General features: G+C 43.1%; 1 protein-coding gene across 2 annotated transcripts in view; it reads left to right on the top strand.

Annotated features, from left to right (window-relative positions):
* Positions 1-14,850: 14,850 nt before the first annotated feature.
* DGKH (diacylglycerol kinase eta) overlaps positions 14,851-15,471 on the top strand; it is a 60,599-nt gene continuing 59,978 nt past the window's right edge. For both annotated transcript variants that reach the window (XM_039366709.1, XM_039366708.1), the window contains exon 1: positions 14,851-15,035. In XM_039366709.1, the coding sequence (XP_039222643.1) occupies positions 14,883-15,035 (153 nt within the window). In that variant the 5' untranslated portion in view covers positions 14,851-14,882. The remainder of the gene's footprint in view (positions 15,036-15,471) is intronic.

The raw sequence follows: 15,471 nt of genomic DNA, 5'->3' as shown, positions 1-15,471 counted from the left end.
CTGCGTTGTTTGGCGACCCCTGTGAAATGGTCGTTCGACCCCAAATGAGGTCCCGACCCGCAGGTTGAGAACCACTGAGTTAAACTTTCTTGAACAGTTGGGGTTTTTGCCTCGTTCTCGCTGATTATGTTCAGAGGCCTCTTTCTGCCTTGGTCAGGCCACACTTGGAATATGGCATCCAGTTTTGGTCGCCACAATATAAAAAACGTTGAGACTCTAGAACGGGGTTAGGCAACCTTGGCTCTTTTATGACTGGTGGACTTCAACTCCCAGAATTCCTGAGCCAGCCACGCTGAGGGGAAAAGGAGAGGTTTTCAAGCTGAGCCATGCTGGCTCAGGAATTCTGGGAGATGAAGTCCACGAGTCATAAAGGAGCCAAGATTGCCTACCCCTGCTCTAGAAAGAGTGCAGAGAAGAGCAACAAAGATGATTAGGGGACTGGAGGCTAAAACATACGAAGAACAGTTGCAGGAATTGGGTAGGTCTATTTTAATGAAGAGAAGGACGAGAGGTGACATGATAGCAGTGTTCCAATATCTCAGGGGTTGCCCCAAAGAAGAGGGAGTCAAGCTATTCTCCAGAGCACCTGAAGGCAGGACAAGAAGCAATGGATGGAAACTAATCAAGGAGAGAAGCAACCTAGAACTAAGGAGAAACTTCCTGACAGTTAGAACAATTAACCAGTGGAACAACCTGCCTGCAGAAGCTGTGAAAGCTCCAACACTGGAAGTTTTTAAGAAGAGACTGGAGGGGACCAGCCTGGTGCCCATCCATGGATCAGAGGTTGGGGGTCCTCTGGTACAGGGTCTCCTGCCTGAGCAGGGGGTTGGACTAGAAGACCTCCAAGGTCCCTTCCAACTCTGTTATTCTATTCATCTGCTGATCAGTATTTTTGATCAAGGCAACTACGTAATAAAACAGAGGTTTCTAAAAAAAAAAAAAAAAAGCCAAATCTCCAGAAATACAGACAACCAAGAAGCTTGGTTAGATATAAGCACCAGATTGATGGCTCGCCAAAACACGACATTATGTGCAAGGGAACCTTAGGGATGAAATATGTAACCGAAAACCTAAAATGAAGCATTATAATAAGGATTCTTTGGAGCCCAAAGGATTTTTTATAGGTTTCTATTGGCAGCAGACTAGACAACGATGAGATTAAAAAGAGGCTTATGGCAGTAGCCTGGACAAATTTATGTGTCTTTTTACCTTGTTTGATTAAATAGATTACATTACTCTGTATTTTAAACTGGCATGCTTACTCTAATTTTAAAAGAAACTGGGCGGGTCGTTCTAACTCTGTACCATTAACTGAGTCGAGATGTGACGTCCTTTCCCTCTTATTAAATTGTCATTCCAGCTGCAGAGAAAGCAAAACTGTTTTTTTTTTTTTTTAAAAAAATGAGCATTTAATTGTAACTTTGAACGGTCACTAAATAAATGGTTGTAAATCAAGGATTACCTGTATTTGAGAATGTCAAAGATCACTTTGCTGTTAGACCGTGGACGTCGTGCCAAATCGCTCTTTGTGATTGTGGTGCCGTGCAGACAACAACACATATGTTTATATACCTTCCCCTTTGTGTCCCTATCAGTGTACGCTTAAGGGCCTCATGACAGCACGACAGAACACAATGTCGCTAGTTTCTGGGCAAGAATCTGTTTCATTTGTACATATTTGAATGTTTAAATGTTATGTCATAGAGTATGCCTTATTTTTAATGGTGACGCTTCTGATACAACGAATAAACAAACAAACAAACCAGGAATTAGATAAGATAACCTTTATTGTAATTTTTTACTGTGAGCAGTAATTAATTTCACATTAAATCTGAAATTCTCTTTCCTGCTCTCAAAAGAAAGTAAATATCTACCCATACACATACATAACACACATATACACATACTGTATACTAATGGTAATACTACTACTATTACTACTACTAATACTGCCACTACTACTACTACTACTACTACTAATAATAATGTTGGAAGGGACCTTGGAGGTCATCTAGTCCAACCCCCTGCTCAGGCAGGAAACCCTATACCATTTCAGACAAATAGCTGTCCAGTCTCTTCTTAAAAACTTCCAGGGTTGGAGCATTCACAGCTTCTGGAGGCAGGTTATTCCACTGAATAATTGTTCTAACTGTCAAAAAATATGTATATACATATACATATATAGAGAGACAGTGATTAATATTTACACGTATTATATGTATATGGGCGTAGGTATATATACTTTGTGGTATCCAAAGCAGAACATCCAGATTCAGCCACAGTTATTAATCACTGTCCATTTTGAATACATAGTGTAAAGCGGACACTTGAGAGTTCACAAAGTTGATGCTGTATGGAACAAAACTCTGTCTGAATCTGGATATTCCGCTTCAGATACCACAAAGCCCCCCCCCCCAGAAGGTAACAAGGAGAACAGGTCATGAAGAGGATGTGTAGTGTCCCAGACAATCTTACGTCGCTTATGTGCCACGTCCTGGATAGACGGGAGTGAACTGCCAATGATTGTTTCTGCCGTCCTCACCACTCTCTGCACCGCCCTCCTGTCTGAAGCAGGGATGCTTCCAAACCAGACAGCAATGCAATACCGTATGACAGGATGCTCTAGATCAGGGATGAGAAACTCGCAACATCATGTGACGTGTCGCGACGTATCATGACTTTTTCCTCATTGCCGGAGCTGGGGTGGGCACAGTTTCGGCATGACGCATCTGGCCTGTGGGCCGGCAGTTTGACACCCCTGTTCTAGATCATCCCTGTGTAGAAAGTGGTGAGGACAGGGGAAGGAAGATGTGCTTTTCTCTTGCGACGCAGAAAATGCAGGCGCTGCTGTGCCCGCTTCACCAGGGTCTCCCTGCTGAGTGACCAAGCTAGTTTACACATTAGCTGCACACCCAGAAACCTGATGTTGCTAACCACCTCCACAGGAGAATCATTAATAGACAGAGGAGTGTGGCAGTTGTTAAATGAGTTTTACAATTTTGTAAATTTTGTAATTCGATCTAAGGAGACTTCATTTTAAGTCAGTGGTTCTCAACCTGTGGGTCGGGATCCCATTTGGGGTCGAACGACCATTTCACGGGGGTCGCCAAACAAGGCTGTCCGCCATTTTTCCCCCCTTTTCTTTGGCCACGCCCCTGGCACCGGGTGATGTATAAGTGGTTGGGGGTCACCACAACATGGGGAACTGTATTATGGGGTCGCGGCATTAGAAAGGTTGAGAACCACTGTTTTAAGTGCTGATTTGGTGTCTTCAAACGAATCCTTTTTCCTTTGCGGACTAAGACGAGCAGAAATGCACGTGTTGCCTTTTATTATTCTCTAGTCATGATGAACAAGCCAAAAAAAGGGTCCAGGGTGATGAACACAAGAGACCTCTTCCAGAGAAATGGTAACATGGTGTTATTTGTTAATCCAGCAATGTGAATGAGGAACGGGGAAGGCAATTATTAAACTGTATTTACAGTATTTGTGGCTTCTGACTTTTAAAATCTTAGCTGGGTTGCTTAAGCTTTTGGAGATGTCGTAATGATGAACGAGGGACTGTGAAAACCAACTATTTCCTTTGCACAACAATAGAAAGTCCTCACCCGCCTCTGGCTTTAAGATTTGTTTTACTGCAGATAGTCCTTGATGTGGCTGTTTCAGGTTACAAAGCACTGGGAAAAAATGACATGGCTGGCTCAGGAATTCTGGAAGTTGAAGTCCACGAGTCATAAAAGAGCCAAGGTTGCCTACCCCTGACTACGGTCAGGTGATCCAACTCCAGATGCTTGGCAATTGATTCATACTTATGACGTTGCAGTGTCCCAGGGTCATGTGGCTTCAACGACCCTCTAAAACAGGGGTTCTCAACCTTGGCAACTTTAAGACTTGTGGACTCAACTCCCAGAGTTCCTCAGCCAGCGAAGCTGGCTGAGGAATTCTGGAAATTGAAGTCCACAAGTCTTAAAGTTGCCAAGGTTGAGAACCCCTGCTCTAAAAGAAGGCAAATGACCAGCTGTCTGCAAGGAGTATAAATCCTTCCATTTCCCACCATCCAGTCAGAGCTGAAGAAGCTTCTTGGATGAGAAGCGAAACGTCTTCAAAGGAAAAACAAAACAGTCCAGTTGCCTCCTGAAAAAGTACCTTTGGGACAACCATGACCTGGATGACGGAGAATCTCCATGGACATTCCTTTGAAAATGTTTTGCTTCTTCGATTCTGATGAAGAACTGAATACATTTCTTGGATGAAAAGTGTTTTCAAAGGAAAAAAAAACACACACATGAAAGTCCAGTTGCCTTCTGGAAAAATCAGCTTTGAGACTACCATAACCTGGAGTATCTCCAGGTATCTCCATAGACATTGAGCTGAAGGATCAATGGATGGAAATTAATCAAGGAAAGAAGCAACCTGGAACTAAGGAAAAACTTCCTGACAGTGAGGACAATTAACCAGTGGAATAACCTGCCTCCAGAAGCGGTGAATGCTCCAACACTGGAAGTTTTTAAGAAGAGACTGGACAGCCATTTGTCCGAAATGGTATAGGGTTTCCTGCCTGAGCAGGGGGTTGGACTAGATGACCTCCAACGTCCTTTCCAACTTTATTATTATTGTTGTTATTAAATCCAAACCTGAGATGGGGTTTCATGGTTTTAAGAGGTGAAATGGAACGTAACTCTGGAATTGCTTTGTTTGTACCCTTGGAGAAACAACAGGTTGTTTTGTTGTTGTTCTTTTGCAAAAGTCACAGCGTAGCCTTCATGATACCGATTTGTTTAAAAAGATCTGCTGTGGTTTTTGAGGGTGTATTGGAAATTACGAGTTTCTTTGGAGAATAAACATCACGCTTGGCTTGTCAGCCCATAAAATTTCGCAGGCACTTTGCTCTGAAATATTTATTTTAGCCATTGTCTCCTAACGTCAGAATTTTTTGCAAGGTTGCAGGGCACATAAAACACCAGCCAATACGTTGTAGGGAAATGTCCACTTGCTGCGATAGATGTTTGTCTTTACTTGACACAAATGCTAATCCCGGTCAATTAAATCTTTTCAAGCACGCAACGAAGTCCACAGTTACCTCTTTTGCTTGCAAACAGGCATTGGAAAGGGTTTCAAAACATCTCCAAGCGATTTGTATAACTCTGTGCACACTTATTAAACAATGTGCCTATTTGGTTAGATATTTAGAAAGATATGTCTGTCTGTCTGTCTGTCTGTCTATCTATCTATCTATCTATCTATCTATCTATCTATCTATCTATCTATCTATCTATCTATCTATGTTTTTTGAGGTTTTCGCGGGTGTTTGTATGTAGGTCTTTGGTTATTCGGGTTTTCTCCCATGTAAAATTGGAAGTGTCTTGGTGACGTTTCGACGAAGTCCCATTCGTCATCTTCAGGCTGGTGTTTTCAGCTTCGTGCTTCGAGGAGCAATGTGTGGTCTTAGCTGTTTCTTCCTTTTAACTGCCAGTGGGGGTATGAACATTGGGTGGGAGCTTGGCTGTGTTCTGATTGGTTAGGGGCTTGGCTGTGCTCTGATTGGCTGGGTGGTTGGCTGTGCTCTGATTGGCTGGGAGAGTGTTCTGTTTGGGTGGGGGCTTTGTTGTGCTCAGGTTAGTCTGAGTTGCAGGGTGATTTTAAGATGGTGGGCTGCCTTGCTATTTTTTGGCTTCGCGTTCGTGGTCGTGCCTCATCTTCATGGTGGGTGTCAGTTGCTTCATGTATGGATTGGAGGGGCTTAAAGTGGCTAATGATGCAGCTGTGGTCTGGCTTCTGGTTTATGGTCATGCCTCATCATCGGTGTGGCTTTGGGTTTGCTTTTTGCTGGATGTGTGGTGGTGACCTCCTGTGTGGTTTTTATGAGTGTGGGTCTGGTGTCATTTTTTGTGTTAGGGAGTCATTTGTCAATAAGGGCGGGTTTCCAAATGGCTGGTAGGTGGGAAGTATCATCTCGTTTGTTCATGCTTTGTGGGCGTTTTTCTATTTCAATGGCTTCTCTGATTATTCTATTATTAAAATGTTCAGTTTTGGCCATAGTTCTGGTATTTTTAAAGTCAATTTCATGTCCCACAGGTCAGTAAATGAATGGTTGTAAGTCAAGGACGAGTTATACTTCATGTGACTTTTAACTGGGTTAACTGGTGGTCAGTATATCATGCAGATACCATAAGCTGGAGTAAATGCCTTCTGGTCATATAAATAGAAAAGTATCCTGCTCTGCCAGAGCATGCACAGTTTTATTGCACTGAGATAACCCAGGAGTAAACACAGTAAACAGTGGTCTATATTCAATGGAGGTTGATCTTACACTATCTACAATATCATACACCAGGAACAAAATACATACATATGTATGTTACAGGAAACAGAAGAAGAAGAAACACATCAACAGAGCCTTCCTTTTATAAAAAGGCTCTTAAAGAGACACAGACCCAGCTGGCTGTTAAAGGGACGCAGACCTGCTGAGTCATTCCCAACCTTACATCTTGCATCTTACATTATATCAGCTGGTTAGCTTCTAAATCATTACCGTGACATGCTCTCTTACTAGCACAGAGATATACTCAAATACAGGTAGTCCTCAACTTAACAACTACAATTGAGCCCCCAAAATTTCATTGTTTGTGATCTTCCGACAACCAAAGTCGACGAGGAAGCAAGATTCACCTAAAAAAATGTGTTTCTGACTGGACAACTGCAGTGAATTCTCTTCACAACTTTGGCGAGAAGACGGGGCAAAGCTCACTTAACAAATCCCTCACTTAGCGACAGATATTTTGGGCTCCACTGTGATTGTAAGTTGAGGACTACCCAGCTTTCGGCGAGAAAGCCTTTCTTTTGTCTGTCCTTCAAATGGCTGGTGCAAGTAATATAAGAAGTAGTTAATGTCACTTTCTGGTTTCTATAGGTGGTTTGTTGTAACATTTTTAGGAGAAAGTAGGAATGTGTATCCACCATCGATCGACAGAATTTTCCAGAGAATTCTGGAAGGTTCTGTTTCTCTTTAGATGACGCCGCACCTCCTTCTGGACCATACCAGTGGGGGAGTTGAACCCTGAACTTCCTCACAAATCAGGCAACCTGGTGACCTAGGGCACCTTCGTTTGAACGGCACGGTTTGGGAGGGGAAATAAACAGTCCGGAAAACTCCACAATGTCCTAATTTCTGGGTTTGACCAATTGTGCAAACTTTTGCACTTCCTGACACCGTAATGTATTGTGCTTCTTTATCCCTACCGGTGTATTGCCTGGAGCATGGGCTGAAGAACGATCTAGAAATATTTTGAATATCAAACCCGTTGCATTGTGGAGTTCATTTTAACTGTCAGGTTTTGAAATGCCTGTGGGCGATTTCTAAACTTCTCCTTTTGTTACAACACCGTCCCCTTTGCACAATTCTAAATTTTGACTCCGTGCTCCTTCGGGGCCAGGATTTATTTCTTGATTTCGTTGGAGAAAGCACACGGAGCTAAAGGTTGGTGTTGGGGCTTTGACGTTCAACATGCTGCTTTGTGTAGGGATCCTAGTTAAAGCTTCCCCAGAACATCTGGCGAAGAAGAGGACAGCATCTCTCTGGATTATGGGTTCCATGATTCTTGTCAGGTGTGAAGAACAGGACCACACCTTTAGCTTCAGTTAAGCTGGTTGTCTTTGGAGATTCTCAGCCATCCAGGTCCTTGTTTTCCCCAAATTTGCTTTTTTTTCCCCCAAGAAGCAGCTGGACTTTCTTCATTTTCCCCTGAAGACGTTTCGCTTCTCATCCCAGAAGCTTCTTCTGTTCTGATTGAAGGGTGGAGAATGGAAGGATTTATATTCCTTGCAGTCATCTGGTCATTAGTACTCTTTTGAAATCCTCCTGTTCTCCATTGTTCGGTCAGAGCGGAAGAAGCTTCTGGGATGAGAAGCGAGACGTCTTCAAGGAAAAACAAGGAAAGTCCAGTGGCCTCTTGAAAAAGGCCCCTTTGGGACAGTTAGGCTGATTTATTGCTCATCCTACAAGGCAAGAATCTAGTCAGCTAACGGTCAGCATTAAATTGGTGATAGGTAAGAGTCAACAGAATTCAAGAAGGGTTGGCCTTAGACCAGTGGTTCTCAACCTTTCTAATGCCGTGACCCCATAATACCGTTCCCCATGTTGTGGTGACCCCCAAGTGGGTGTGGCCACCAATAAGAGGGAGTAGGACAGCTAGGGAAAAGGGAAAAAAATGGGTGGACAGCGTGGTTTGGCGACCCCTGTGAAATGGTCATTCGACCCCAAATGGGGTCCCGACCCACAGATTGAGAACCAATGCCTTAGACCTTTGTGGGAATGTAAGGAGTTCAGACTGATTCCTCCCTTGGCTCCACCCGCATGATCTGCCTCTTCTTTTCCTACAGTTCTTCTGTTAGAAGGTGTTTCTCTTGGAATCCATCCATCCATCCATCCATCCATATTCTTCAGTCCTGAGTTTTCCTAGCATAGCTCCCTCTGAAGCTGACACATTTTATCTGGTTCCAATAAAGGACTAGAACTGATGATGTTACCTGATTTGGATAATGAAAGATTTGAAAGAAAACCACCAGGCTCAGAGAGCACCAACCCCCCCCCCTCCTCCTCCTCTCTTTTCTTCCTCTTCCTCCATTCTTCTGTTCTCCTTTCTTCTCTTCTCCCTCTTCTCCTTCTCCTCCTCCTTTCTGTCCTTCTCCTTTCTTTTCTCATCCTCCTCCTCCTCCTCGCACTGATGATGTTCCCTAGTTGGGTCATGAAACATCTGCAAGAAAACAAGCAAGCTCAGAGAGCATCAAGGATCCCAGAGTTCTCCTCCTCCTCCTCCTCCTCTCTTTTCTTCCTCTTCCTCCATTCTTCTGTTCTCCTTTTTTCTTTTCTCCCTCTTCTCCTTCTCCTCCTCTCTTTTCTTTCCTTCTCCTTTCTTTTCTCCTCCTCCTCCTCTTCCTCCTCCTCCTCCTCCTCCTCCTCCCACTGGTGATGTTCCCTAGTTGGGTCATGAAACGTCTGCAAGAAAACAAGCAAGCTCAGAGAGCATCAAGGTTCCCAGAGTTCTCCTCCTCCTCCTCCTCCTCCTCCTCCTCCTCCTCCTCCTCCTCCTCCTCTCTTTTCTTCCTCTTCCTCCATTCTTCTGTTCTCCTTTTTTCTTTTCTCCCTCTTCTCCTTCTCCTCCTCCTTTCTGTCCTTCTCCTTTCTTTTCTCCTCCTCCTCCTCCTCCTCCTCGCACTGATGATGTTCCCTAGTTGGGTCACGAAACATCTGCAAGAAAACAAGCAAGCTCAGAGAGCATCAAGGTTCCCAGAGTTCTCCTCCTCCTCCTCCTCCTCCTCCTCCTCCTCCTCCTCCTCCTCCTCCTCCTCCTCCTCCTCCTCCTCCTCCTCTCTTTTCTTCCTCTTCCTCCATTCTTCTGTTCTCCTTTTTTCTTTTCTCCCTCTTCTCCTTCTCCTCCTCCTTTCTGTCCTTCTCCTTTCTTTTCTCCTCCTCCTCCTCCTCCTCCTCGCACTGATGATGTTCCCTAGTTGGGTCACGAAACATCTGCAAGACAACAAGCAAGCTCAGAGAGCATCAAGGATCCCAGAGTTCTCCTCCTCCTCCTCCTCCTCCTCCTCCTCCTCCTCCTCCTCCTCCTCCTCCTCCTCACACTGATGGTGTTCCCTAGCTGGGTAAGGAAACGTCTGCAAGAAAACCACCCAGCCCAGAGAGCACCAAAGGCCTTCCCCCTCCCACACACAGATTAACCTGGAAAAAGAAGCAGCTGGTTTAAAGTGTTTCTGGGGTTATTTCTGAGCCTTTGCATGCTCCAACGCCCCATTTTGAAAGGGAAGCCAAGCATTGCATGATTTTGGTTATGAAGTTTAAGCAGCAAAATGTTCTTCTCCTGTTGTCTTCCAAGTCGTGTGGAAAATTTCTGTGTTGCAAATGCTCCCGGTTGCTTTCCTTCCGACATAAACGAAAGCATAAATTGGCTTTCGTAATTTACTAACTGTGTTGATCGCAGGTGAACGGGTGAGCAATCTCCGTTTCTCTCTTGAACCCAATCTTACTGTATGTCTTTTGGCACCTGAAATCACCAGTTGGATCCAGATTAAATTATTTTCACCACAGTAATGAAATAATTAAAAAAAAAGAACTGTGAGGTTTTTTTTTAAACAAATTTTATTAATTTTTCAAATGTTAACAACCAGGTAATTAGGAAGCAGCGTGGTGATAGGGTAATCAATAATCCAATAACAGAGTGATACATAGATATCTCAGTTTACATCAATAAAAGTTCCCTCTTAGGTATTATATCACATTCATATTAGTACATTTCTAGCTAAAGTTCAATCAATCCATATATTTATCAATAACATTTTAGTTATACATATCCAAGTCCTGTTTTTAGGTTTTATTTAATTCCAGTTATCATATTCCAATTTAGCCTTTTATAACCACTCTTTATAATTCGGATCAGTTTAGTTTCCCTCATTTCATTATAAACTAATTCTCGTGACTAAAATACACATATTATTCCAAAATTTAAATTCTTTCTTTATTCATAGCCTTAATGGTTATAGGGAAATGGACGTGATAATGAGAGATATGTTATTAGTATTACGAGGCGTTATTAGGATGAGAAATAGAATATATTGGTGAACTGTGAGTTTTAAATGCAACAAAGACTGAGCTGAACAAAAACTCTTGACTTTGGTGTTGTTTTTTTTCTTCTCCTCCTTATGAAATGACTCGATCCCATTCGATCATCCGGGCCCCGTCTGAAAAAAATTACGCAGTTCTGCTTTTCCTTCCACTTGCATTGTTCTGTTCTAAAATAAACTCGTTTGAGAACCAGTTTGCGTTCTATTCCGGGCCTTAAAGAGGTCTTGCAGATCTAGCAAACTTTTGAAGCGATCTCACGTATTTAAAAAAAGTAATAATAATCCGGTTCCCTTTCTTTTGCTCGTGACCCTCTCGTCGGTTGAATGTTGCAACGAAAAAAGCATCTGATCTGGAAATGCAAGCCAAGGGGACTAATAAGCTAATGAGTTCTTCAGAGAATATAAAGTATAATGAGATCCTTGGGGTGGCTTTTAAGGAATCTGATAAAAGCACTGTTCGTCTATTCTGTTGTGGGCTTTTTTCCCCCCTTTACTTTCACCTGGGAGCATCCATACAGAGTCCACACACACACACACACACACACACACAAAGTAAATTCTGTTTCAACATCAATTGTCTATCCTTGTTTAATGTGGTGCATTCACCGTGCAGATCAATCAAAGCTTTGATTGGAACATGATTGGCTGCCATCTTGATTGTCAAAGCACCTTCGGTGGATTTTTGTGGTGCCTCTTCCTCCTCCTTTCTCTCCTTCTCCTTCTGCTCTTTCTCCTTCTTCCCCTTCTCTCTCTCCTTCTCTCTCTTTCTCCTTCTTCTCTTTCTCCTTCTCCATCTCTATCTCCTTTGCCTTCTTCTGTCTCTCCTTCTCCTTCTCCTCCTCCTCCTCCTCATCCTTTCTTCTCTTCACCTTCTCCTTCCCCTCCTCCTCCTCTGCCTCCTCCTTTCTTTTCTTCTCTTTCTCTTTCTTCCTCTCCTTTTCCTCCTTCTTTATTCTCTTCCTCCTCCTCCTTTCTTCTTCTCCCTCTTTCCTTCCTTCCTTCCTCCTCCTCCTCTTGCTCCCTCTTCTTCTTCCTTCCTTCCCTCCCTCTTTCCTTCCTTCCTTCCTCCTCCTTCCTTCCCTCCCTCTTTCCTTCCTTCCTTCCTCCTCCTCTTGCTCCTCCTTTCTTCTCTCTTCTCCTTCCTTCCCTCCCTCTTTCCTTCCTTCCTTCCTCCTCCTCTTGCTCCTCCTTTCTTCTCTCTTCTTCTCCTTCCTTCCCTCCCTCCCTCCTTCCTCCTCCTCCTCTTGCTCCTCCTCCTTTCTTCTTCTCCTCTCTTCTTCTCCTTCCTTCCCTCCCTCCCTCCTTCCTCCTCCTCCTCCTCTTGCTCCTTCTTTCTTCTCTTCTTCTCCTCTCCTCCTCCTTCTTTCTTTTCTCCTTCTGTTCTCCTCTCTCCCTCCCTCCCTTCTTCCTCCTCTCTTCTACTTTCTTCTCTTCTCCTTCTCCTTCCCCCCTCCTCCTCTTTCTCTTTCTCCTTCTCTTCATTCCACAAACTCCACTCCCTTCTAGTGCTGATGATATTACCTAGTCAGGGGATGAAACGTCTGCAAGAAAACCACCCATTCCAGAGACACCCCCCACCTCATTTCAACCCTGCACTACACATATTCTCCTTTATTGGTACATCTCGCCTTGAATAATATGCCATCGTTGGGTGCTATAAGATAAGATAAGACAAGACCAGACAAGACAAGACAAGACAACCTTTATTGTTATTATTATTATTTGAACTTACATGAATTCTGTTCTTTTTATTTCTGAATTTCAGTACTGTGGGCACAACGGCACACATCAAAAATGAAATTTAGTGGCCCGCTCTCAAAGTGAAACACGTATATGACACACACCTAAACATACTATGAACAACATACGTATAGACCCACACCCCTACATGTACGTAGCAAATAAATATTAAATATTGTCCATCTTGAATAGATAACGGAAGGAGGAAGCTTGAGAATTGAAATACGATGCCTAGGATCACATTGAAGCTTATTCTTGCTGTGCCTGGCGTCATTCTGAATTCGATCCATGACTTGACAACATCAGGATAGATTCCTGTGTATAAAAACACAGAAGGAAAAGGCTTCAAGAGCTGATTATTTATTACTTAATGAGAAGGCAGCGGTCCAAAACTCTAGAACAAACAAAACATTTTCTGAGTTCTTGTGACAGTGCCAAGAATGGGCTAAGGCTGAAGAGAAACAAATTTGCTAATTAGGACTCGGCCTTGCTCTTTAGAATTAGCAATCCGATGATTTGTTTTATGGATTAAACTAAGTTGAACCGGTTAATTTAAAATCTGGGGGAAAGGATGATTGGGTTGTTTTTTTTTTTTTAAAATAGTTTAGACTGGATGTGTACTTGTTACATCACTGGAAAGGAAACACTCCTACAAATATCCATATTTGGATATTTTTCTGGAACTTCGGCTTTTTTTTTTTTTTTTGCAAGGGCCGAAAGTGAAAATTTGACACATGGTCTTTCTGAGCAAGTTTTAAGGTTGTCTGAATAAAAAAAGCTCCGTGGTTTATTACTAAAAGTCCTCACCTGAAATTTGTAATGTATTTTCAGAGAAAGACTCGTTCGCAGGCCATTGGATAAAACAGTTCCTCTTTCCTTATTCTTTCACTTGCAAAATGACAACAGAGCAATGCTTTACGGAGTCCGTGACTTTGTGCCTCCGTAAAGAGATAATGTTACACAATCCTACGGTGAAAATATCATAATGCTGCATTTTCTTTAGTTGGCAACTTAAAGAGTTTGGTTACATGTGTTTACATGGGCAAAACAACCCAAAATGGGAAGTGGGTGTAACTTGTAAGTAACTTCAACTTTGTTCATTAATCAATACTGCCATCTTGTGAGAATTGCCTGCACTTCTATTCTTTTACAAAGAGATGGTGCTCTGTGTTGGAAAATAACATCTTGTACCAAAGCAATTCTCCTGTTCCTGCTCCTGCTCCTCCTCCTTTCTTCTTCTGTTCTCCTTCCTTCCTTCCTTCCTTCCTTCCTTCCTTCCTTCCTTCCTTCCTTCCTTCCTTCCTTCCTTCTTTCTTTCCCTTCTTTCCTCCCTCCCTCCTCCTCCTCATTTTTTCTCTTTCTGTTCTCCTCCCTTCCTTCCTTCCTTCCTTCCCTTCTTCCCTCCCTCCCTCCTCCTCCTCCTCCTCTCTTCTACTTTCTTCTCTCCTCCTCCTCCTCCTCCTCCTCCTCCTCCTCCTCCTCCTCCTCCTCCTCCTTTCTTCTCCTTCTGTTCTCCCCTCCCTCCCTCCCTCCTTCTTTCCTTCCTTTCTTCCTTTCTTCTTTCCCTTCTTCCGTCCCTCCCTCCCTCCTCCTCCTCCTCTCTTCTACTTTCTTCTCTTTCTGTTCTCCTCCTTCCTTCCTTCCTTCCTTCCTTCCTTCCTTCCTTCCTTCCTTCCTTCCTTCCTTCCTTCTTTCCCTTCTTCCCTCCCTCCCTCCTCCTCCTCCTCTCTTCTACTTTCTTCTCTCCTCCTCCTCCTTCTCCTTTCTTCTCTTTCTGTTCCCTTCCTTCCTTCCTTCCTTCCTTCCTTCCTTCCTTCCTTCCCTTCTTCCCTCCCTCCTCCTCCTCCTCTCTTCTACTTTCTTCTTTCCTCCACCTCCTCCTCTTTCTGTTCTCCTTCCTTCCTTCCTTCCTTCTTTCCCTTCTTCCCCTTCTTCCCTCCCTCCTCCTCCTCTCTTCTCCTTTCTTCTCTCCTCCTCCTCCTTTCTTCTCTTTCTGTTCTCCTTCCTTCCTTCCTTCCTTCCTTCCTTCCTTCCTTCCCTTCTTCCCTCCCTCCTCCTCCTCTCTTCTACTTTCTTCTCTCCTCCTCCTTCTCCTTTCTTCTCTTTCTGTTCCCTTCCTTCCTTCCTTCTTTCCCTTCTTCCCTCCCTCCCTCCCTCCCCCTCCTCCTCTTCCCCTTCCTCCTCCCACTACTACTAAGACGACTACTAAATAATTATGTTTTCAGAATAGGCAGCTTATATTCTCTTTTTATTAAAAAGAACCAACCATCAAATCCGTTGGGAATTTGATAGACAACATAAATGCAAGCCCTCCCCCCCCACTTCCAGAAATCAAAACCCACCTAAAACTAATATAAACAGCCAGAACAACCAAAGCAGATTTAAAAATAGTTCAAATTGCTAGATTGCTCTAACAGCTATAATTAAACGCACTATTAAGCCATCGCTTCGGAATATTATCTGCCGAGAACAGAAGAGACAGAAAATAATTATATGTTATATATAACTATTTAGTCATGGGTAGAATTTTAATATATTCTTTTTCTTTCTGTTTTAAGACCAGTATAAGGGAAGGTCTGCTGTTGAAACAAACCAGCTCTTTTCAGAGATGGAAAAGACGCTACTTTAAACTCCGGGGCCGAACCCTTTACTATGCCAAGAATTCCAAGGTAAAAATCTATTACTGAGTTATTAAAGAACATGCTTTGCCTGAATTAATAATTGTATTTTTGAGGATTAAAATATATACATTGCTGGAATAAGAGCGATAAAATGTGATTGCTGTTGTATTTTTTTTTCCTTTGTAAGCATTTTCTTTCCTTTTAATTATAGTACAACTTTCTAAAGCATTTGGCTTTTGATTTTGCGAAGAAATTACTAGACAGCCTAGCGAGTGAACGCAGATCGGATTTACACTGTTAGCATTCATTTCAAACTGCTCTTGGGTTAAAACTGGCCTGATCTAAAAGAGATCTAGAAAAGGGGCAGGTAAGATCACTGTTTTTTTTCGGGAAGATTTTATTTTTTGCCAAGAATCAGGACAACGCTCAGGTGCCCAGGCAACTGGATCCAGAGATATTGAACTTTGCATTAAATAAAGGGATT

Source organism: Crotalus tigris, unplaced genomic scaffold (genome assembly GCF_016545835.1).
Source record: "Crotalus tigris isolate CLP2741 ecotype Arizona unplaced genomic scaffold, ASM1654583v1 scf7180000020351.1464749751:1500972, whole genome shotgun sequence".
Taxonomy (NCBI): Eukaryota; Metazoa; Chordata; class Lepidosauria; order Squamata; family Viperidae; genus Crotalus; species Crotalus tigris.
Note: the sequence above shows the minus strand (reverse complement) of the source record. Positions and strands in the feature narration are given on the sequence as shown.